This window comes from Canis lupus, chromosome 33 (assembly GCF_048164855.1).
Source record: "Canis lupus baileyi chromosome 33, mCanLup2.hap1, whole genome shotgun sequence".
Lineage (NCBI taxonomy): Eukaryota > Metazoa > Chordata > Mammalia > Carnivora > Canidae > Canis > Canis lupus.
In genome coordinates this window covers 240,406-265,352 of record NC_132870.1, presented here as the reverse complement: position 1 = coordinate 265,352, position 24,947 = coordinate 240,406, and the positions used below count along the sequence as shown (strand labels likewise).

At 37.5% G+C, this 24,947-nt stretch overlaps 1 protein-coding gene and 1 long non-coding RNA gene across 5 annotated transcripts in view; one reads left to right on the top strand and one right to left on the bottom strand.

Moving 5' to 3' along the window:
- Positions 1-12,234, top strand: part of G3BP2 (G3BP stress granule assembly factor 2) — an 87,006-nt gene extending 74,772 nt beyond the window's left edge. For 2 of the 4 annotated variants that reach the window (XM_072810628.1, XM_072810627.1), the window contains 7 exons: positions 487-589; positions 1,098-1,278; positions 2,256-2,354; positions 6,806-6,908; positions 8,114-8,242; positions 8,781-8,899; positions 9,309-12,234. In XM_072810628.1, the coding sequence (XP_072666729.1) occupies positions 487-589; positions 1,098-1,278; positions 2,256-2,354; positions 6,806-6,908; positions 8,114-8,242; positions 8,781-8,899; positions 9,309-9,581 (1,007 nt within the window). In that variant the 3' untranslated portion in view covers positions 9,582-12,234. The remainder of the gene's footprint in view (positions 1-486; positions 590-1,097; positions 1,279-2,255; positions 2,355-6,805; positions 6,909-8,113; positions 8,243-8,780; positions 8,900-9,308) is intronic. The other 2 variants (XM_072810629.1, XM_072810630.1) reach the window with 1 other exon arrangement.
- Positions 113-24,947, bottom strand: LOC140623892 (uncharacterized). The gene is made up of 3 exons (XR_012023426.1): positions 24,841-24,947; positions 21,126-21,213; positions 113-286 (listed from the first exon to the last, which is right to left on the bottom strand). It is a non-coding gene; the product is annotated as an uncharacterized lncRNA (long non-coding RNA).

Here is a 24,947-nt window from a genome sequence, read left to right as displayed (position 1 = left end):
CCACTTAATATATCTTTGTTAACTGTCAATTTTTTGGCTATATCATAATTATTTACTATATGTATATTTGGTTTTATTATACTATTGAATAGATGGGACATAGGAAACTGAGTTATGGTTTAATATCATTTATTTCCTGCCCTTTTCTAATTTTTAGATATTTTTTTAAAAATAGGGACACCTGGGTGGCTCAGTCAGTTAAGTGTCGACTCTTGATCTTGGCTCAGGTCATGATCTCATGATCATGAGTTCGACTCTGTGTTGGGCTCCACGTTGGGTGTAGAACCTACATAAAATAATAAAAATGGAGTAAATACCAAAATTCATCTTGCTTGCTCTTTAATTGTTAAGAGAACAGAGAATGCTGCATTTGAGCACCTTAGTGAGAAATAGGTCAATTTTTAAAACTTACCACTTAAACATTAAAAGTATGCATATGAAATTGTTGAGCCTCTTGAAAAAGAAATGTGTGTTATGTATTGTCAGAATCAGAAGATGAGGTAGAAGAGGAACAAGAAGAAAGGCAACCATCTCCAGAACCTGTGCAAGAAAATGCTGATAGTGGTTACTATGAAGCTCACCCCGTGGCGTAAGAATAGTGTTTGCAAGGCCAGATTTGGTCTAAACTATAATGTAGTTGCAAGGTGGTTTTTGTTACTGGAATTACTATTAGAAGTAAATTTTTGATAAAGGTATCAGGCCAGTATTTGAGTACTTTATATATATATATGTAAGAAATTTTAGAAAGAGTTGTTTTATTTACATAACAAATCGAATATGGTTTTGCCCAAAACAGTGTTTACTTACTGATAAGAATAGTTAGGAATACACAGAGCATTTCATTTTTATAAAAACGAGGTTTATTTATAGTTAGTATTCAAGTAAATATTTTTAGTAATTTAACAATCCCATTTTAAAATGGCAGGGTTAAAGAAATGCTGCTTAAGACTATTATTCCCTTCTGCCTTCTTATTGGACTTCTGCTTCAAAACAGCTTATTACCAGTTATGGCCATTAGATTAGAGAAATATTACATTGTTTTATTACAACTGATCATTTCGCTCATACTGAAAAATGAACAAAATATTTTATTTTAGTAATGGCATAGAGGAGCCTTTGGAAGAATCCTCTCATGAACCTGAACCTGAGCCAGACTCTGAAACAAAGACTGAAGAACTAAAGCCACAAGTAGAGGAGAAGAACTTAGAAGAGTTAGAGGAGAAGTCTACTTCTCCTCCTCCTGCAGAACCTGTTTCTCTGCCACAGGAACCACCAAAGGTTAGATCAAAGGAAGTCTTTAGGCCTATAACAGCACACTTTCACATTTGGTGCCATTGATGAAGCATGACCTTTGTTCTCTTATGTTAAATGGTTTAATATAGTAAACTGTGCTTTTTAATGTTTATGGGAGCTGTGGGGTTTTTGTAATCCTGAGGGAATTTCTTTGTATTCATGCCCCGCAACCCCCCAAAATACCCCTGAGAGTGAAACTTATGATTGATCCTTGTCTGTATGCAGTGTTTATTTAGTCTCTTACATGAAATTATTTGAGTCCATGTATAAAGCTGAGAGTTGCTCTTCCATTCTGTATAAGTCCTCTATGCACGGATGCAACTGGAGTCATGAAGTTGCCCAACTTAAACAAGTTGGGCTATTAAAAGAAGAGATACATGTTATTTCTGGTTAAAATGGGAGCAATTTCCTTACTACACCTATTAAACTGTCTTGGAAAGATACGTGACACCCATAGTGTATCATTTAAGCCTACCTAAAACATCTTTTATCTTTCTGTAAAGTAGGTTAAAATATATATGGGTAGTGAGAGGAGATTCCTTGTTTAATTTGTGAATGTCTGTTAAAGTTCCAGTGAGTACTCTTCTTTCCTATCCTTCCCCTCAACACCATCACACACCTTACTTTCCCCCAAAAGGGGAAAGAAATGGTTCTATTAGGTTCTTATTTTTCTAGCATGTGTAGTTAGTGGTTTTGTTTGCCATTGATCATCTCCTTAGAGCATATAGGAACTTGCTTGTGGATTTATTTAGTAGTTCAGACAAAACAAATAATCTTGCAAAATGAGATTTTGAAAGCTGGCACATAGACTGGCATGTGTGTGTGTGCCTTTCCTTTGAGGAGTCCTCCAATATAGAACAATAGTTTAGAAATGAAAAGAAAATATATATTTGGAAGTTTCCCTATAGGAATGTTGGTGGTTTTCCATGATTAGTAGTCTAGGTTTGTTGCATTTCCTGCAGGCTTTCTCCTGGGCTTCAGTGACCAGTAAAAACCTGCCTCCTAGTGGTACTGTTTCTTCCTCTGGAATTCCACCCCATGTTAAAGCACCAGTCTCACAGGTAACCAATCTGTGAACACATTGGATTGTATCCTTGTTACATTGCCAATTGCTTATCTTTTTTTATACTTCTTTAAATGAGTCAATCAAATTATGGATTAAATATACAAAAAAATTGTATTAAATGTCAGTGCACCCACTTTAAATGCCAAATCTCTATCATCATTTGGGGTTTGGGTGTGAAATACACATTAAGTTGGTTTTACTGATAGAGTCATTTAAAAGGCTTCTTAAAATAACAAAAAAAATATGTTCCTTTTAAAGTTCTAAAATTCATAGCAAAAATATTCTAGGGAAGAAATTTGGAAAGGCACAAAGTAGTATGGCAATCACTGTTTTAAAAAAATAGAGAACTTTAAAAAACTGCCTAAGCTCTCAGTCTGTAAGTGGTTCACTCTGTTTAATTGAAGCCTGTACCAACTTATGACTGTAGTGTTCACTTAACTGATCATTCCAGTATTCTGCTTTTCATCTGTTTGTCATCTTACCCATTTCAGAGCTTCCAAAAACATTGAAAATAAGACACTGGCTACCTGATGTGTTTACTAGGTGTAGTTTAGAATTAACTAAATTCTAATTAAATTTATAGTACAGTTAAAAGGTATTCAGTTTTTTTTTTTCCTACATTTTGAGTCAAACTTTATTCTACTAGAAAATTTATATTTAAAATGCTTATACGCAAAAAAAAAGAAAATAAAATGCTTATACGCATACAATTATTTGTGTATGCCTCTTACATGCTCTTAACAGTGAAACATTGAGGTTTCAAAAAAGTAATCACTAGACAGTTTTTATGGCGTTGGTACTCATAGCTACATAATAGAATATGTGGCCTCAAGATAACCTGTTTTTTTTTCAGTTAACATATTCAGGAAATGTTGAATAATGTCAAATCACAAACCAGAATTCTGTCTTAGTGAAGAAAATTAATTTGTCAAGTATTGGTTGTGCTTGTCAGCCCATCTGAAAACCTCATGAGTGACTTCTGAATTTTCTTTTGAAACGCTTGATTTCTTATGAGATTTGCATTTGGAATCCTTTGGATTATTACTTCATCTTTTGATTGTTGGCTACATTTATTTTAAACTTACTGCTAGTTAAAATAGCTAATGCTTATTATGCCTTTAGTATGTGCCAGGCATTATACAAAGCACTTTATATTCATTCTCATCTCATCCTCACAGTCACCCTGTGAGAGTGGTTACTGTTCCTGCTTCACAGATGAGTAAATTGAGGCCTCAACCTAAGGTCAGACAGCTGTGTATAAATAGCATAGGACTGGGCTTTGAATTTATGCAGTTAGACACCAGAGTCCCTTTGTGACTCATGTAAATCTAGAGGTTTCTTTAGTCCTTTGGAGGGGAATCTATCTCCATTTACATCAGAGAAGAAAAGTACTGTATTTAAGACATCTAAATTATATTAGAGCCTATCTTTTTGCCCAGGGGAAACATTTTTTTAAATTTTGAAGGAACTTATTTTTTTAATTGTAGGAGACTAGATTGTATTTTCCAACCCATCCCCTTATTAAAGACAGACATATAAACGTGTACAGTTGAAACTATAAAAGAACTTTCTTGGGCTCCTCGCTGGCTCAGTTGGTAAAGCATCCAATTCTTGATCTTGGGGTTGTGAGTTCAAGCCCCATGTTGGGTGTAGAGATCACCTAAATAAATAAAATTTTAAAAACTTTCTGATCCTTTTAGGCTATATTTTGAATGGATTCATGATTATTCCACTTGATTTAATAAATGCCTCATTTTTATTATTTTGGTGGGCTATACCATTTCATTAACACTTTTGGCATAGTTTAATAAAAGGAGAATTAAACTTAATTTTAAGATATTTCATAGGAATTAATTTAGAAGTAGGTAAGTTAATTTCTTGGTTGAAAAAGTTTTGTCTGGAAATTGACTAATATATGTAGTTCATGTTCAGTTGAAGGATTTATTGGTTGTGGTTTTATCTGCTGTTATTGGTTTGATTTGATGGTTCCATTTTTATTTTATATTCTGTTTGACTTTCTTTTGTGGAATTTGTCACCTGAACACTTTCTGGTTGCATGGAATTAATTTTTAAGGCCCTAAAGTGTATGTGGTATGTTAGCCATTTTATCTTGTTGGAATATATAGTTTTAATCATGAAATTGAGTCTGAAGAATTGCAAATACACAGCTGGCTGGGTTGACCAATTAATCAGTTATTGAATATTGTTAGGTCTTTGGTCTCTCTCTCTCTCTCTCTTTTTTTTTTGTATCGGCATCATCCAGTATCTTCTGAAAGGTTGCTAAATCTCACTATGAATTATTTAAAAGACATTGGAAATTATTTAAGTTCATTTTTAATTTTAAATGCTTAAAGGATAATGAACTTTTCTATATTGCTACTTGGAGTTATTTTTGTTTTGGTAATCAGTTTTGAAAAAAAGTTTAAATTAGGTCAGTGAGGATACCTCTTAAGTTATTTGATAATATTTGGATTCAATGAGCCTGAGGTTTTTCTGAAATTTTTAGATTAAAAGGTACATTTGCTATTTTTATTAATTTCTTAAACACTAACTTCATCAAGTTTTGTTAGGGTGCATCTATTCTTTAATTCTGTTTTATGTTCATACTGAAGTAAGTTGGTGCTTTTAGGCCCCCTTACTGAAGTTTGTAAATAACTGCCTTTTTCAGGCATCACATTTCAGGTCAAATTATCATATAGCGTTCAAATACAGATAGCAGTGGTCTCGGGGTTATAACATAGGATCCCTTGTCAGGCATAGAACATTTGCCTACGTATTAAAGAACTAAAAATGTAATTTAATTTTAAATGAACCGGGATGCCTAGGTTGGACATCTGCCTTTGGCCCAGAGCATGATTCTGGGATCCGGGATAGAGTCCCACATCAGGCACCTTGTAGGGAGCCTGCTTCTCCCTTGGCTTGTGTCTCTGCCTCTCTCTGTGTGTCTCTCATGAATAAATAAATAAAATCTTTTAAAAAAGAAAAAATAACTTTAAATGAACCAAAAGTTAACAAACATCTGTGCCTAACATCACTGTGCTTGGTTTGGTGGTGGTGTAGAAATGAATAAGATATAGTCTTTATAAGGACTAAATATATAATTGAGAAAACTGGTGAGAGTTAAAAAAATAATTTTTTAACTAGCTAAGTTCTATTTTTTTTTTTAACTAGCTAAGTTCTAGAACATGGAGAGCAACTTGATGTTGAGGGAAATGGGAAATCTTTGTGAAAAAAACAACTTGGAAAGAGGTAGACATCTGGTAAAAACTGCTAGGTTAGGAATTAATATGCCTTCTGATTACAGTGGGTGAGATCATTTACAGCAAATTGTCATTTTTGAAAGAAACATAACTCTTTATATCAAAATTTGTCCTTCTAAGTAATGGTATTCCAGATATATAAATGATGGAAGAGTTTGAGACACTGGCTGGACTGATGTCCTCAGAGATAATCAGTCATAAAAACAGGGCTGAAATCACTAGTGTTCTGACTGAGGACATTTTCTTCATATCCTGCTGAGTGTTTTCAGCATTTTTTGAAAGTGCATGTATTTTTATCTCTTCCTTGGACCATAAATATTTGGGCAATAGATAGCCAAAGAGTATGGGAATATTGAAAATGTTACTGTATTAATAAGGAAAAGGTAATAGCAGATGCAGATTTTGTCTTAAAATAGTCAATTATATGTGTGTAATTCAGCCTGAGCAGAAAGTTTTGGAAGTCATCTTAAAATGTCCTATTACTCCCTGCCTGCTGCCGGCCCAAGGTGCAGTTAAAGTTGTTGGAATCAGTCCTTAAATAATTGCCTACTTTTCCCATGAGGAAGAACAATAGGGAGCTAAAGGACTCCTTGATTCTGAGGTGTTTTATACATGTTTCTGTCTTAATTATTTAATTTTAATTTAAAGGTATTTTTTAGTTGCTAGAGTAAGCTAAATTGTACATTTTGAACTATCCACTGATTTTTAAGATTTATGGTACGGGGTTTAGAAGTTATTGGCTGTAAGCACTTCTATTTGAAGGGCAGATAGATAATTAGGAAGTATATGTTGTAATTTTGTCTAAAATAAAGATGGCTGTTTATTTTGCATATGTATTTACATGGAGTGGCTCATCTTGCATTTTTGTGATTTTTTTTTTTGTAGCTGTATCTTTAACGCTGTCTCAATGTGGATGTAAATTTATTGAAAAAATGTGGTTGTAAAAAGCAGCTTATTTTGAGTTATATATCCTTGAATGAGAAAACAAACCTACCCTACAGTCCTAGATTGGTACAGAATATCTTTATAAAAATTTATTCTTCATATACATAGGACACTATGTTAAAATTACTCTAAACTTAAAAATATCATTATGTCTGCTGGTGACTCGCTGGTGGTTGCTTTAGTTGTTTTGTCTCCTGTGGAATGAGTTTCTTTATAATGTGTTTTTTCCCTTGTATTTTAGCCAAGAGTTGAAGCTAAACCAGAAGTTCAGTCTCAGCCACCTCGTGTGCGTGAACAACGACCTAGAGAACGACCTGGTTTCCCTCCTAGAGGACCAAGACCAGGTGAGTCAGCCCCCTCTGTGACCTTTCCCATTTAGTACTTGGAAAGTTGGAAAATACTGAACTTAAAATACTATAATGTGTTTTATATACAGTTCCTTTGAGTACCAAATTTTTTAAAAGATTTAAGTAGCTTGCTAAAGTACAGTCTGGGGCAGAAAACTAACTTTTAGGGGAGGATTAGTTGATGTGCGATGGAGACCTATATTTTGAAGGTGTAAAAATTTTGAGACAGATTTTATTTGGTTATTGTCACTGGTTTTAAGAATTCAAAACCGAGCTGCCAATAACCTACTCTCTTACTTAGCACTCTTATCTCTTCACAGATAAACAATAAGCACACCCTGATTCTTCTTATTTTGATTGTCTTAGGTATTAAGTAAGTTGCCATGATTTTTGACTTGTTTCCATTGTTAGCTAATATATGTAGCACCTCTATTTGAATTCTATAAGTATGTTTAGATTGCTTTTGGGAGGAGGTGGGAGATATAGTACCCATCAATAGCCTATGTAATTTTTCCCACAAAGTAAAATAAAGTGATGTGTTCCTAAACCAGAAGTCATGGGAACTGGGATTTGTCCTAGCTTTGCCACTCCTTGAGTTTATGATCTTGAGTGAGACCCTTAATTATGAGCTTCTCTTATGCCATTTAGTTATACCCAAATTTTTCTTGTGTGATGCCTTTCTTACATGCCTCACTGTGTTCTTTGTGTTATTGGGAGGATCAAATAAAATTTATATAAATTTGAGCACATTAATATGTATACAGGATATCTAAATGAGATGTTATTACTATTAAATTTACTGATTTGGCTATAATTTCATACAACCAACGATTAATTTGCAAACTTCAAAATACTAAACAAATATTTAGGACAGATCTTACTATCTGAAATTTGTTTGGTTCCTGGGTGATGGCAAGAGTTTGGTTAAGGAGGAATATTTGTACTAATGTTGGACTTTCATATAATCAGATCAGTAGATCTTAGAAGAAGGCATTTAGCAATCTAGTCAATACCCTTACTTTACACTTAGTGTCATGTTGTTTTCTAACTAACCTACTAATTAATAGGCACTTCCACCTCTGTTCAAGGAGCTCACTATCTTATTAAACTAAAACAGGAATATCTATTGTTCATTCATTGCTTTGAGCTTAGTTGTTTTGACATTATAAACTTTAATTAATCTGTCCTATTCCTTTTCTCAGGCAGAGGAGATCTTGAACAGAATGAATCTGACAACCGTAGGATAATTCGCTATCCAGACAGTCATCAACTTTTTGTTGGTAACTTGCCACATGATATTGATGAAAATGAACTGAAAGAGTTCTTCATGAGTGAGTAGTTTATTTTGCTTTATTAGAAAATTAAGTGGGGAGAATAAAGCTTTTTTCATAATGTAATTAGAACTTTAAAAAAATTTATATCTCTATAAACTGTGTGTATCTCCATGTACCAATCACTTTAATTGATCAGAAAGAGGTAGAAGATTATATTAGATGTTTCCCCATGACTACTTAGTGTTGACTGACCTAGTTGTAGAGGTTAGAAGAATGAGCTGATTCAGTCTTATGTTTGGGAGTAGGATTCTTTTGGCAAATATAAGTCAGAAATAGAAGATATCATTTTTGTAAAACCATGCAGGAAACTTTCCTTTTGAGAGGACTAATTGAGGGTAACAAAACAAGGGTCAGGCTAGTCATTGGCATCTTTATGCAAATGACTTGTATGAGTGAACGTACCTTAGTTGTCACTGGATGTAGCAGTTTGCAACTTTTGTTTTGAAGTAGTTCGAGTAGATTAAAGTTATTTCACCCCAATAATTAAAGCTACAAAGTATTCTATTAAAATAACCGTTGGTGTATATTTTCACAGGTTTTGGAAACGTTGTGGAACTTCGCATCAATACCAAGGGTGTTGGGGGAAAACTTCCAAACTTTGGTTTTGTGGTTTTTGATGACTCTGAACCAGTTCAGAGAATCTTAATTGCAAAAGTAAGTGATTGAAAGGGCATACATAACTTAAGACTTTTTTATTCCTATTGTATGTAATGCTAATTTGATGCATTTTAAAGCGATAGATTTTTCCTTAATAGTAAAGCTAAAACTAGTGCTTTAGAAAATATGCAGAAAATAAAGATTTGTTAGTCATTCTAAAGTGTGAGGTGTGGTGTTTTTTTGTTTTGTTTTTAAGTTGTACCACACAATTACTTAATAACAGTCCAATTTGTGGTATGGATTATTTTAAATTACACTGTTTGCTCTGGTGAAGAAGGTTGGACTAGATTGCCTATTAAATTTCCTAGAAGTTTTTTGTCAGGATTTTCTTACTTTGGTAGATAAGGGAATACATGACAGTTGCTGTCTAACCTACCTACGTAAATCTTTTTCTCTCCTTTTAAAGCCAATTATGTTTCGAGGGGAAGTACGCTTAAATGTGGAAGAGAAAAAAACAAGAGCTGCAAGAGAGCGAGAAACCAGAGGTGGTGGTGATGATCGCAGGGATATTAGGCGCAATGATCGAGGTCCTGGTGGTCCACGTGGCATAGTAGGTGGTGGAATGATGCGCGACCGGGATGGAAGAGGACCTCCTCCGAGAGGTGGCATGGCACAGAAACTTGGCTCTGGTAGAGGAACCGGGCAAATGGAAGGCCGCTTCACAGGACAGCGTCGTTGAAGCTCCACTGTTTACAGAGTCTTGGCAGTGGTACATTATTCATCGTGTTTGCATTCTTGTTAATTTTTTTTTTTTTTTTTTTTTGGCTTTGGAATGTGACACAGCCTTTTTGATCATTTCTTTGATGTGAAAAGCATCTTTTGGTTATGAGTTAAATTGAGGTGGACATTATTTCCCCAATTTCACAACAGGATTCACATTGTTAATTTATAAATCTAGACTTGGAGAATTAAGGACTGAGAAATGACCATATCTTAAACTGTCTACAACAAAATGAACTTAAAAGGACATGCCCAACTGAAATCAGGTCCTTTGAGTCAAAAAAAAAAAAAATCCTCTGCTGCACATTTTGTTTAAGTGTTATTGTTTCTACCTGTTAATGTTGGAAACACAAATAGTGCAATTTGTGCAATTGGAGAATCTTGCATTTTTTCTTGGCTCTCTCCCAAAATACAACCCAACAGAAACTTGTTATGCACTCATCAAAATGCACTAATGGGTACTCCTGAACTCATTAACATTGACATCTGCAACAGGAGGCAACAGGGGGAAAAAATCTTTCATCTTTTTTTCCAGTAGAGAATAGTTTGTGAAATGATGAGGGCATTTTATCTGCTTGCAGTGACCAGCGTGTGTACACATAAACCTTAACAAGACTACAAGTATATTCCAGAAGGGAATCATTTAGTCATGAACTCTAAATAACAGAAATCAGAACTTCAAATGCTATGGTCTTGAGTATTAGACCAGATTTAGTAGCTCCATATCTAAGATTTTTCTACCTGCCCCTCTTCAGTACAGGGATGGCTGGCTGCTCAACACACTCCTCCCTTTTTCCTTTCTTTAAGCTATGTACAGTGAAAATTGTCTTTACTGTATTTTTGTTCTCTGGTAATGTAATAAGCATGATGGTGCCTTCTATTAATACATCATTCCAGTATTGCTGGTAATTTTGTACAGTTTAGTGTATGAATTGCTGTGCTGCAAAGTCAAACAGCTGCAAAATGTTGAAAAATCATTGAAGTGTATAAAAAATTGCAGTATCTTTAAAATCAGTAAAATTGACTAGCATATTATTTACCTTGTTCTTCAGTTAACAGCTTTGTGTTCTCTGTGGGAGGGAGTCTTGTGTGTTTGGGAGGGAGAGGGAAGGAGGAAGTCAGTTATTTGAGTAAGTCTCTTACTGACTTTTAGCATGAATGTGAACGTTGAAGTGTATCACTTGAGAGGTGCTCGGAAAAGCCAATCAACTCGATGTACATTTTTTATGACATTTTGAAAGCAGTCAGATTCCATAAATGGCAAGTAAACGAAGTGAGGATACTGCAATTTTCAGAGAAAAGAACAGCATCTCCTAAGTGTTTGCATTTTCTATTTGGGGGGCAGGGAACTGTCATTCATTTTGCACAATTCTTGAACTGATGTCAGCACCCGAGTGGCTCTGAATTTAAGTCTGGGACGACATCTTTTATTTTTACATGGATCTCTAAATTCTGTGAGCAAAGTTTGTAGCTGCTGGATTATTGTCTGTCTTTATTGCAAGTTCCAGTAAACCGCAAGTATGGCGAAGGATATCCAATTTTATGCTTGGAGCATTCGGGTACATAACAGTTTCTGATGTTTCAGGCTAGGAGTGAGGTAAATTAAGTGTGACCACTTAAAGCTGCTTGTTAGCATGGAAGACTTCTCCATTCTTAGTAAAAACAAATTTAAAAATGCACTTGACATAGTAGCAAACTGGTTCTGAATTATAAAACTGTTTGCTATTTAGTAAACTAGCAAATGATGCACATATTTTGTTTTTCATGTACTGGGCAATATAATGAAATTAAATCTGTCCTCCTTTTCTCCCTTGAATGAGGTCTTCCATGTTTGGGGAAAAGTCTTGCACTATTGCATATATTTTGGGAACACAGATTTCTCATAGTTTCCATTTTGGGGGGCTTAAAGATTTTTTTTTTCCTGTTGGAACACTTTTACACTTTCTAATGTATAGTACTTGAAGTTCTTACCAGAAAATTACTTTTGAGTTTTGAAGCCTTTTTTCAAACTACTTTTAAATAAGTGGTTTATTGTCAGTGTTTTGTTTTGTTTTATAGTATATTTTTCCTCTACTCTTTTCTTTCCTTCCCGTTTTAAATATATATATAATTTCCAATCTAGGATATTGCCCTGCCACCCATGAAAACTGTGTTCTGGCACCAAAAGTAATGAGAAATGTTAAGTGTAATAGAAAATTAAAGAGCCATTCAGCTTCAGTCTCTACATACCATGAATAAAACATTAAAACATCACATGGAGAAGTTTACATGGTGATTGTTCACCTGCAGTACTGTGGACTTTTAACATTTTGTCCCCTTTTCAGTGAACCAGAGTAAAACTATTCATTGACCATTACTGTTATTTGCTTTTTTTTTTTCTTTGTGATGGTAATATTCTATCCTTATGACACTATTGCAACCAAATTGGCTTTACCATCTTGGCTTTAGTAGGTATAGAAGACAATGGATTACCATCTTTATTGCTGTAATTTGTTAAGCATTATATGCTAGTAGAATCTAGTTTAATTGTTTCGGGTGGAAAAGTATTCTTTGAGTTTCCATTTTGAATGTGTTTGGACTTAACAAACAATAAACTACTGATGTCTGCAGCATTTATCTATGTCCCTAATTTAATCTATAGGTTTGTGTTCCAAAGTATTTTTTCCCAATTGCATTTCATACAACCTAAGTAAAAATAAGGAATTGTTCTAAAACCAATGGCTGCTTGTTTGTGAAATTTGATTTCTAAAAAAGTAAAAACAAATATTTAAGTATGACTGAACATGATTAGAGATGTATCCCAGTTCACTTAGGTAACTGGTATACACGTTAAAGAATAGCAGAAGAGAATAAGTATAAAGAAGGTGAGAATGATCAAAATCAGACCACTTATTAAACGTTTAGAGAAAAACCAAAACTTAAGTTTTCTAAAGGATTGGTACCTCTTATCTCAGAAGGACATCTGAAGTTATAGGCATGACTCAATTCAGAAATTGGAACAAATTTGTCAAGCTCTAAAAGAATATTAAATGGAAAATACATACTTGCAAATGTGACTAAGTATTTCAAATGAAAAATTAGGTCCTAATGCATATATGATATTAGAACTTGAGACTTGTTAAAAGGGATGGTTATGAATGATTTTTTCCTGCTGATGTATTTGTAACACTGTTCATGAGGATTCCTTGAATCAGTCTTCACAAGTTTGTATTGGAGAGAACCCCAAATAATCATTATTTCCATACTGTCAAGGAAGTAAGACTTAAGGTTTTTATAAGTGTATAGTAAATTCACTTTCAATTTTTTTTTTTTTAAGATTTTATTCATTTATTCATGAGAAACACAGAGGCAGACACAGGCAGAGGGAGAAGCAGGCCCCATTCAGGGAGCCCGACCTGGGACTCGGTCCCAGGTCCACAGGATCAGACCCTGGGCAGAAGGCGGCGCTAAACTGCTGAGCCACCCGGGCTGCCCTCACTTTCAATTTTTTTTTTCTTAAAGATTTTATTTATTCATGAGAGACACACAGAATGGCAGAGACACAGACAGAGGGAGAAGCAGGCTCCATGCAGGGAGCCCGACGTGGGACTCGATCCCTGGTCTCCAGGATCAAGACCTGGACTGAATGTGGCGCTAAACTGCTGAGCCACCCGGGCTGCCCCTCACTTTCAATTTTAATTGTAATAATTTACCTAACTTTATGACGAGGGGAAAAACATTTTTTAGGAGGGATAAAGTGTATATGCTACACTAAATTTGCTGCTTCAGATTTGGTTTTCAATAATCATTTGGTCCAGGAGACTTATGTGAAATGAAATATTTGAAAACTTTAGTCACACAAGATGCTTCATTTCTGTTAGGTGATTTCTGTGGCAAGTGAAAGAATTTAATGGATAAATGTTCATATTTTTCCTTTAAGTTAGGATAACTTGCTCATCATAATTTATATTTTAACTGTGGAAGACTAAAGACCCTATTTTTCCCCCCTTTTTATTCTGTGTTCCATAAGACTCTAATTATTTAGTAGTAGACTATTTTGGTTAGTTTGATGCCAGAGTTCTAAATTATTTAAAGTTACGGGATAAATGAACAGTATTACATCATGAAAGAAATCTCTCTTTTGTGATCTCAGTAGGTTCAGATAAAGAGTAATTATTTAAAATCATTTAATGTCATTAAGCTAGATAATTCCTAAGTAATGAAGTTTCTGGAGGGTTTTTTTGACAAATAGAGACTGCAGTCTTCAAATCTGTTTGTATGCACATCTTATGTTTGACATGCTTCAGAATAGGAAAGTGTTTTTAGCATTACCAAATACTGAGCAAAATGCTATAAATGCAGATTCAGAATTAAACATTCACAGATTACTATGCTTCTATTGCCACATTGACCTCTTCATCCTTGATCTGAGATTTTTTTCCCTAAGAATTTGATAAAGCTGGCTGAGTGTTCAAATGCTTTCTTTCACTTTTGTGACTTAATATTCTTTTAACTGCTCTTGTTTTCTGTACTGGATCTTACCACCTCACAACTCTGCACATGCCAACCACCCCTGTGCCCAGTCCCTTCTGTCCTCCGTCTCTTTCCTGACAAACTTTCTCTAAGTGGTTTCATTTAAGCTGGGAACAACTTTACTTCCATATAGTAAAATGGTCAAGAAGGAGGGCTTTGGCTTCAATGGCACCTCTATCATTCAGAGGTTGTTCTTGTTTGGTGCCTCTGTTTCCTCATTTTGTAAGGTGGGTGATTGAGAGGATGCTCAGTGTCTTAATCTATGAAGCACCTAAAACAGTGTAGTGGGTCCTCTGCAAGTGTTATCCTGTTAGTATTTTTTACTACATTGCATTTCTGCTGTCGTCCTATCCTGTCTTCCAAGTATTTTTAAAGATTATTTGAGAAGGGAGAGACCAGGAGCAGAGGGAGAAAGAAAGAAGATTTCCCTGCTGAGCTCAGAGCTCCATCCTAGGACCCTGAGATCATAACCGGAGCCAAAATCAAAAAGTCGATGCTTAATCGACTGAGCCACTTAATGCCTCCCAAACACATTTTTAAAATCTGTTTTGCCACAGACCTCTTTGAAATCCTAGGAAATTCAGAGTTCAGAAGTCCAAAATGACGTGTTTTCTGTGATTCCTGGCTCTCTAATACTGAATGAACATCCCATTTTTCTGACCTATTTAATCTAGAATTATTTGAAGTCTCCTCGGTTCTCAGAATTTTGTCTCCCTATCCATTTCTCAGGCTGTAAGAAGTACACAGGTGCATATTTAAAAAGGTGGCTAGGGGGCAGACCATAAAGGGCCTTGTTGGCCTTAAGGAGTTTGGTCTTCATCCCAAGAGCAATGGGAAGTTGAAGATTTTCAGTGAGGGCAGGTAATCCTATTTTGAAGTGTCTCTAGCCACATAGTAAACAAACTGAAAGAGTTCTGTGACAAACTGAGTAAATCAGGTAAAATGGATACTGCCAGTATTTCAGTCAAGAGCTATGATACTAGAGTGGTGGTATTAGCTCCTACTGGAGTGTTAGAATCTAAAGAATTTGAAAGACTTGGGTAAAATGTCCAGGGCTTGGTGGGGAAGGGATGGTATCAGAAGAACTCCAAGTTTCTTATTGTATAATTGGAGAAATAAAATGGTATGTGCAACACAAAGGGAAAACAGGCTTTCTGGGTGAGGAGGCAGGAGTGCTACTGAAACCTTGGATTTTGATGTGAAACTGGACCTGAAAAGATCAGCCTGTCTAGAACTGTGTAAAATTTTGGCTTGTGGCTTTTTATTTCATTTCAGTTTCTGAAATGGTCAATTTTATATATATTTACAGCAATTAAACATGCTGTGCACATTATAGATAATACAGATAATCCAAAAGAAAGAATTCCCAGTCTTAATATGTAGATAGCCCTGTAGATACTTTGGCATGAGTATGAGTATGTATTTTCCTCTGTACTATTATACTATTTTTTTTATTACACTATTTTTTTTCTAAGACTTCATTTATTTGACAGCGAGCACAAGCAGGGGGAATGGCAGGGAAGGGGAGAAGCAGGCTCCTCACTGAGCAGGGAGCCCTACATGGGGCTGGAACCCAGGGCCCTGAGATCATGACTTGAGCTGAAGGCAGACGCTTAGTCAACCGTGCCACCCAGGTGCCCCTATACTATTACACTATTGTTTTCATGACAAGCCATTTAACACTGTTAAGTGTAGAGTGAGCCACCTCTGCGTGCCAGGCACTGTTCTTGATATTAAAGTTACATGAATAGAACAGGTAGTGAAGGGGATCCCTGGGTGGCTCAGTGGTTTGGCTCCTGCCTTCGGCCCAGGGTGTGATCCTGGAGTCCCAGGATCAAGTCCCACATCGAGCTCCCTGCATAGGGACTGCTTCTCTCTCTCTCTCTCTCTCTCTCTCTCTCTCTCTCATGAGTAAATAAAATATTTTTAAAAAGAAAAAAAAAAAACGGAGTGAATAAGCTCCCTGAGCTTATTGATAATAGAGAAGTATAGTTGTAAATGTACTGCAAAACTTTAAGATAACATAGCCACTGTGTGGCAACTTTAGGATGGTGTTCCCCAGTCAACCATTTGGGCACTGCAGCCAGAGGGATCAGCTAGTGGAAGGCCTATAAAACTGGAAAAACATGGAAAGTAAGAAGAGGCTGGGATAGGTAAAATGAAGTCAAAAGGTGGGATAGGAGTCAGACTAGATCACCTCAACCAGGGTAAGGAATTTACTTGAATTTCTAAGTGCTACAGGAAGCCGTTGAAGAAAATTAAGCATGGGAATGATAGAATAATGCCTTCACAAGAATAGATGCCTGAGTGGCTCTAGTGGTTGAGCATCTGCCTTTGGCTGAGGGTGTGATCCCGGGGTCCTGGGATCAAGTCCCGCATCAGGCTCCCTGCAGGGAGCCTTCTTTTCCCTCTGCCTGTGTCTCTGCCTGCCTCTCTCTCTCTCTCTCTCTCTCTCTCTCTCTCTCTCTCTCTCTGTGTGTCTGTGTGTGTGTGTCTCTCATGAATAAATACATTTTTTTAAAAAAGAATAGATGGTAGGAGGACAAAAATGGAAGCAGGAGAACTGATAAACTTGTAATTCAAGACTTAAATCTGAGGAAAAGAAATAGCTTATGTTTTGGCACCTGAATTCAGGAGGTGTTTTGAGGAAAGACATTGAAAATGAACGAGTTCTGGATAGCATAAAGATATCAATGAAAAAAGCAGGCACTTCCGTTTTAAAATTGTGCAACCAGTAAAATATCTTTACATTCATTTTTATTTCTAAATGAGTTTTCTGTAATATTTGAAGATAAATTGAGTCACCCTTCTGATAGCTTTACAATTGATTTAATATTTAGGCTAAGCTAAGTGTAGTTGTCTATTTTACAGCCAAGGAGACTGAAGCTCAGAAAGGATATTGCATTTACACTAGTATGACATGATCTGAAATATTGCATTAGCCAAAAGTGTCAATCTGCTTTAAAGGATGATTTATTTAATTTTAGAAAATGGGTTTTAAATACCAGAAATGTAAACAGTGCATTTTTATCCTGGGGTTATTTTAGAAAATTGTAAAATCACAGCCTCCAGCATTAGTTGGATCCTAAAATTAAGGATCCCTTAATCAGGAACTACATTCAGAAAGCACAGCATTACATAATGAAGCAGAGAAGAGAATTGGAACAGAACTGAAATAGCTTCAGGGGTGCCTGACTAGCTCAGCCAGTAGAGTGTGTGACTTGAATTCTGGATCTTGAGTTTGAGCCCAACAGTAAGGGTAGAGTTTACTTTGAGAAAAAAAAAAAAAAAAAAGTCGGGATCCCTGGGTGGCGCAGTGGTTTGGTGCCTGCCTTTGGCCCAGGGCGCGATCCTGGAGACCCCGGATCGAATCCCACGTCGGGCTCCCGGTGCATGGAGCCTGCTTCTCCCTCTGCCTGTGTCTCTGCCTCTCTCTCTCTCTCTCTCTCTCTGTGTGACTATCATAAATAAATTAAAAAATTTAAAAACAAAGTCATTGAGAAATCAAATAGCTGTCAAATACTACAGTCTCCGAGCTGAGATAAAGAAATGATTTTTGAGGGTCCTCACTTTACATATATTTTTAAATTTGGTAACCCTGTTAAGTTTAATTTTTTTAAAAGAGGTAAACTAAAACTTGGGCAAAATTCTTGCATATTGGTGATGAGGATAGGGACTTAGAAAACATGTAAGAGAAAATTTGTCATCTGGCATGATGACTTGCCAGAAATGACTTAGAGTGATGTTTCAAAGCCGGCACTTAAGTAACAAATGTGTGACAGGAGTGAGAAAGATTTACACTGCAGTCAGTGACTATTTATTGGAATCTTGGTATGTGCCAGAAATCATCCTATTGCTGGTTAGTAACAGTAGGTACAGCTTACTCTCTGGAAACTTGTATTTTTTGAGGGAGGATGGCAACGAACATGAAATAAGTAATTTCAGTCCTGGTAAGTCCTGGGCATGTACAACTAATTTTGTCCTAACAGTAATCCTGTGAGTAAGAGTACTGTTTATTTTACAGAAGGGTTGATGCAGGCCTGGGGGTTAGCTACTTTTCCAAGATCACATGGTTCATAGGAGGGTAGAACTAGTGGAGAATGTAATAGTGACAGGAGATGGGCTGTTCCATAATCATTACTGAGGGTGGTGATGAAAGCCCTCTTGAAGAGGTGCATTTGAGGTCCAAAATAAGGAGAAAGCAACATTGATAAGATCTGGTAGGAGACATTCCAAATAGAAGGAAGAACAAACTGCACAGACTGTTTGGAAGCTTGGTGTACTCGAGAGCAAAATAAGGCCAGCAGAGCCCTAACAGCTGATATCAAGAGAGAAAGTTGTGGGTGGGCTTGTAGTTTGGATTTTACCCTTGTACTGGGATTGTAGGAATTTGAACAGGAAGGTGATATGGTCTGAATCAGTGTGGAGCCTGTCAGGAAGGGATGTCAGGTAATAGTGGCTTAGATTAAGGCTGCAGTTGTGAAGATGGTGATAAATGGTCAGCTAATAAGATATATTATGGAGATAAAACCTACAAGACTTAGGATTGGATTTGAATGCAAGCGGAAAGATAATGTTCAAGGATGATCCCTGGGATTTTGATGGAACCTGGGTGGAAAGCTGTACTTTACTGAGATACTGAAGGAGCAGGAGTAGATTGTGAAGGGAAAAATCAACACTTCTCTTTTAACCATGTTAAGTTTCATATGCCAATTGTATAGCCAAGCAGAAATGTCAGGTGGTTTGATTTTGGAATTCTGAGGAGAGCTCAGTGCTGTAAGTGGCCAGTATAGGTATTTGCAGCTATTGGATGAGATGAGATCACCTAGGAAGTGAGTGTACAGAAACAAAAAGGCCGAGGACTGAGCCCTCAGGTACTCTTAAAATTCAGAGTTCTGGTACAGGAGAAGCCTGCAAAGGAGACAAAATACGGCAAGTACTGGTGTCATAGAAAGCGAAGTTTCAAGAGTTTATGTCAAAAGCAAAGAATAGACTGTTGTGTCAAATGCTGCTTGAGAGGTCAAATAAGGTAGTGAATTAATTAAGTTGGGCTATCTGCTATAATAAATAGGCCCCAAAACATCTAAAGGCACAAACTAGGTTTTTTACCCCTCATACAAAAACTAAGAGAGTGGTAGTGAAGAGGCCAGTGGCCCCCTACTTAGTCATTTAGGAATACAGATGAATGAAGGCTCTACCAACTTTAACACGTGTGTGGCTTCAAGATAATGCTGTAGTCATCTTCATTATAGCCAGGTGAAAGAGAAAAGGAATATGGAGGATCTTGTATGGAGATTTTTATGGGCCTGGACTGGGAATGGTAGCTATCTCATATTCCATTGGCTTGAATTAAGTCACACGATCCCAACCTCAATGAAAACTGCAGCAAATAAATAAGCCATACATACAGGAAAAAGGAACCAGCTTATTGTGAGTAGTTAGTAATCTCTGCTACAGATGGCCTTGGCAGAATATAGGTCATAGTGACTTTTGGGAAAAACTATTTCAGTGATGTGATAAGGATGAAAGCCCAAGAGACAACTGGAAGAAACGAATAGACTTTTTCTGTAGTTTTGTTATAAAGATTAACAAAAGAATAGGGCAGAGGCTAGAGGGAGATGGAATGTCAAGGAAGAATTTTTGCAAGAGGCATATTACCATGCAAACAAAATGTATTTTTAACATTTGAAGAATGGATTTCCAGGTTCGCACTGTTATGGTATAGACGTATGTTGAAATTGGCAAAGTAAGTGGTATATTGTACTCTAGGTTTTCAAACCTGATTGTCAATCACTTTAATATATAGTAATGAGGTCACTGAATGAACTACTAGGTTGAGAACAGAATTCTCTCTTCTATGGCAAGTGTCTTTCCATCAAAGTACCAGATCAAAATAAATCAGTCCATTTTCCTGAATAGAATAGTGGGATGTATTCATAGCTGCATGCTCTATAATATATTGAAAATAAAGACTACTTTTTGTAGTCTGAAAATTCATGGCCCTTCTGTTCACTCAGTAACTCATTTGAAGTGATGTCAAAAACCTATGATAAATCAGTATTTCATAGGACCTAAGTGGGAGGTATTTTTTGCTTGCTTGTTTGTTTGGCAAGAAACTGGCCCAAGCACATTGTTTTGGGATGTCAAAATGTGTAGAGAATATTGTTGCCAAGAGTAGAAACATAATAATCACTAATGTGAGGAAGGATACATAGGCTACTCTAAGCTAAAATATGTAGTAAATTTATTGAAAAATTTCTGGGAAGGCCATATATTTCTTATCCTGTAATCTATTTTTACATTGAGATATAATTTACATACATGAAATCCACCCTTTTAAAGTGTACAGATCAGGATCCCTGGGTGGCGCAGCGGTTTAGCGCCTGCCTTTGGCCCAGGACGTGATCCTGGAGTCCCCGGATCAAGTCCCGCATCGGGCTCCCTGCATGGAGCCTGCTTCTCCCTCTACCTCTCTCTTTCTCTCTTTCTGTCTCTCTGTCTCTCATGAATAAATAAATAAAATCTTTAAAAAAAAATAAAGTGTACAGATCAGTGGTTTTTAGTATATTCACAAGGCTGTATAACCATGACCATTGTCTAATTCCAGAACATTTTCACCCCCCTAGAAAGAAATATATACCCATAGTAATCCCTTCTCATTCCCATCTTCCCCCTCAGTTTTTGGTAACTACTAATTTCTGTTTCTTTTTTTGTTGTTGTTGTTAAAAGATTTTATTTATTTATTCATGAGAGACAGAGAGAGAGAGAGAGGAGAGAGAGAGAGGCAGAGACACAGGCAGAGAGAGAAGCAGGCTCCATGTAGGTAGCCTGACCCCTCCCGGGTCTCCAGGATCACAACCTGGGCCGAAGGCAGGGCTAAACCGCTGAGCCACCCAGGCTGCCCTAATTTCTGTTTCTATGTGTCAGGCTTCTTTCACTTAGCATAATGTTTTCCAGATTTATCCATGTCATAGCATGTATCAATACTTACTTCTTTTTTATTCCATTGTATGGGTACACCATAGTATATCCATTCATCAGTTGATGGACATTTGAGTTTCACTTTTTGGCTGTTGCTGCTATAAATATAAAAAATATAAATATAAATATATTTATATATATATATCAATTATTATATAAAATATAAATATAAAAATAAAAGAATGCTGCTATAAACATTTGTGTAAAAGTTTTTGTGTGAACATATGGTTTCGTTTTTCTTGGCACAAAAAATTCCAAAAAAGGAATGGAATTGCTGGGTCATTTGGTCCTGAGTCTCTTTTAACCTTTGTTTCTTTGCCATCATCTCCAGCTTTCCTCTGTTGTTGCCAATCTCACATACTCCCACACTGCTTTCTTTTAGATTTTTAGATTACTTTCACTTTCTTTAGTGACTAAAATATCCCTCTCAACCTCTCCCTTTATTGTTCCACTTGAGTAGTTCACGTTACAATTTTTCAAAGTTTGTCACTCTTCATACTGTGACCTCAGGAATTGAACTCAATTCCAATGACATTCTTCACTGATCTCCAGCCACTCAAAGGAACAGCCAAACATTCCGTCCTTTAGAACCAATCATCAGGGCAGCCCGAGTGGCTCAGCGATTTATTTTATTTTATTTTTTTAAATTTTTATTTATTTACGATAGTCACACAGAGAGAGAGAGAGAGAGAGGCAGAGACACAGGCAGAGGGAGAAGCAGGCTCCATGCACCGGGAGCCCGACATGGGATTCGATCCCGGGTCTCCAGGATCGCGCCCTGGGCCAAAGGCAGGTGCTAAACCGCTGTGCCACCCAGGGATCCCAAGCTCAGCGGTTTAGTGCTGCCTTCAGCCCAGGGCCTGATCCAGGAGACCTGGGATCAAGTCCCATGTCAGGCTTCCTGCATATGGAGCCTGCTTCTGCCTGTGTGTCTGCCTTTCTCTCTGTTTCTCTCATGAATAAATAAAATCTTAAAAAAAAAAAAAAAGGGGATCAATCATCATTATCTTGTGCCAACTTCAAGGTCTTAAACTCACAAACTGCTTAAACAGTCACTTTTTCTCCTATTTCACTCCCATTAAACTTCATGCCTCTGTGACCTCCACTCCTTCAGTGCCTCTGCATTTTCAGTTTATTTGCTAAATTTTGTCAAAATTTGTCCTATCTAGCTGGAACCAATGGCGAGCCATTTCAGTGGTTCTTTCTCCATAATACTGATTTTTTCTTTTGTTATTTTAAGTAAGCTCCTAAAAAAGCTTGAACTCATGATCTTAGATCAATAGTCCCATGTTCTTCTGACTGAAGAAGATGGTTCTTCTGCCATCTATCATACTTGATTTCTTAACACCTTTGTTTATTCTCCTTGCAGTACCAATTCTCTAAGAGTTGGCTTGTGTGCGCCCCAATTTTCTCCATTCTTGCCCCTGGGGATGCCAAGTCCTATAAAACAGTCAGTTGGTTTCACTGTAAATTCATGGTGTCCAGGCTCAAGTGGGCACATTTTACTATTTTGTATTATTTTCATATCAAAATGACTTCTTTGTAACTACCTTTTTCAAGGTATTTCTGCTCTCAAATACTTGAGCCTCAATCTCACCATTACCTTTTTCAGCAAAAATGAAGTTCTTTCGCTGAGAAGATCTAGGCCAGCTAATGCATCCGTCCTAAACTTTTCTCAGTTGTTTTTCTTTTCTCTCTAAGCCTCTAAGCCTCTCCAAGGCCTTCTCATACTTTATCACCTTCTCCTTATGACCTGTCCTGGGATTTTCATTATTCTTTTCTTGACTCTAAAGTTTCTCTCCATTCTTTTTCCCTACAAAGATTTCCTAGTTGAAAATGAAAAATAAGCAATAACCCAACCCTGCTTCTACCTAATGCTACCTCCACTACAGCAAACATGTAGATAGCTTTTTTTTTTTTTTAACCCAGGATGTATAATTGTTGAATACCTTATGTTTCCTTCACAGTTGGCTTTCAAACTCAGTATTTTGAAACTGTCTTCTCAAGCATTGTCTTTACCAAATCTAGTATTTTTAGTCTTTATCCTTTTGGTTTCCTTAAATAAACAGGTTATTTAAGCTTCAGGAACTCTTGCCTGGAGGGGACCTTGACCCTTAAATATTTACATTGTTGAATATATCTGTAAGGTTGGAAAAGTAAAAATTTTTTTTGTATTCTTGTTCTCAAGCTTCAGTCCTAACAAACCTAGATTTGCCACTTTGTAAAAAGAGGGGGTCTGCCCATCATATAAAAAAAGTCATCAGCTTTTGTTATAGCCTATGGAGGTAACAAAATGGGGCATGGTTCCCTCCAACTTGGTCAAAGCCAGGAATAGAGTTAATTGCTACATTAAGACATCTTGAATTGACCTAAGAATTGTATTCTTTTCATGCCCAGGTCCTAGGTCTGCTCCTCATGATTACAGGTTCAGGAACTAGATTTTAAGCAGCTTGACCAAGGTGATCAAGCACTGGAAGATTAATTTGTGCTAACCAAACTCACAAAAGATGCTCTATAAATCAGAACATTGGGATCCCTGGGTGGCGCAGCGGTTTGGCGCCTGCCTTTGGCCCAGGGCGTGATCCTGGAGACCCAGGATCGAATCCCACGTCGGGCTCCAGGTGCATGAAGCCTGCTTCTCCCTCTGCCTATGTCTCTGCCTCTCTCTCTGTGACTATCATAAATAAATAAAAATTAAAAAAAAAATCAGAACATTTATCTTAGTAAATGTTGGAAGGAATTGATAAATTGTAAGAAGGAATTGATATCTTAATATTGGCTATGGTCATAAATATCTGCTGTTCCAGGACACTCTCTTAACTGGATCAAGGTGTTCTAGAGACCAAATAAGATTACAAACCATATGGTCTTCATGATTTTCTCTTTTAAGATTTATTTATGTAATCTCTACATCCAGGGAGGGGCTCCAACTCAGACCCCGCCTGAGATCAAGAGACTGAGCCAGCCAGGCACCCACAGTCTTCATGATTTAATGTGAAAATAACTGAGTGCTTAAGGCCTCTCACTGCAGGGGTAAGGCCTGAACCTCAAACTACTTAAAGATGAGGAAAACCAAAAAAAAAAAAAAAAAAAAAAAGATGAGGAAAACCCTGTTTCTTATGTGACTCAGGGTTGTGCGCCATTCTGACCTACCAGTCTCAGAGCCTGGTCACGGTTCTGGCCTTACGGCGTGGCCTGTGCCTTAAACGTCTCACTCCCAGTTGCACCCTACGCGGCTGTCACACGCCCCTATAGCACATCTCTTCTAGTTCCCCGGCGCCCTAGCCCTTCTCTTATCTCATCCACGTTCTTCCTCCCTCTTCCATGACCTCCAAAGTGTGTCTCTCGATGTCAGTGCCCAGGCTGTCCTCCCCAAGGCCCCTCCCAGTCACTTGTGTTGTCACCTGCCTGCTTTCACCTTGCCTCACCTCCCTGGCGCGGCCTGGCCCCACCGTCCTGACCGAGGAGGAGGCGTCGAACTGGGGCCAGCCCGGAACCCTCCGAACTCCGGGGCGAGAGCGTCCGGAGGCCCGTCCTGGGGCCCGCGCCCCGGCAGGGAAGCTGTGAGGACTGCTTCGTCGCCCTCGGCGCCTGTCTTCCCTTTTGTTTTCTCCCGATCCCACAGAACCACCGCCCCCCTCTTAGCCTCTCCACGGGCCCGGGAATCGCCTCTTGCCCTCAGCTGCAGGAAGGCTCCCAGCAAAGGCAGGAAGGGGCGCTCCTACCTGAGAATCGAAGCACGTGCGGGTGCCGGCGTCTGCGCGGAGGCGACAGAACGCGGGCCACGCCCCAGGCGGAGGGGGCAGGGCGGCGGGCGCTGGGCCAATCGTAG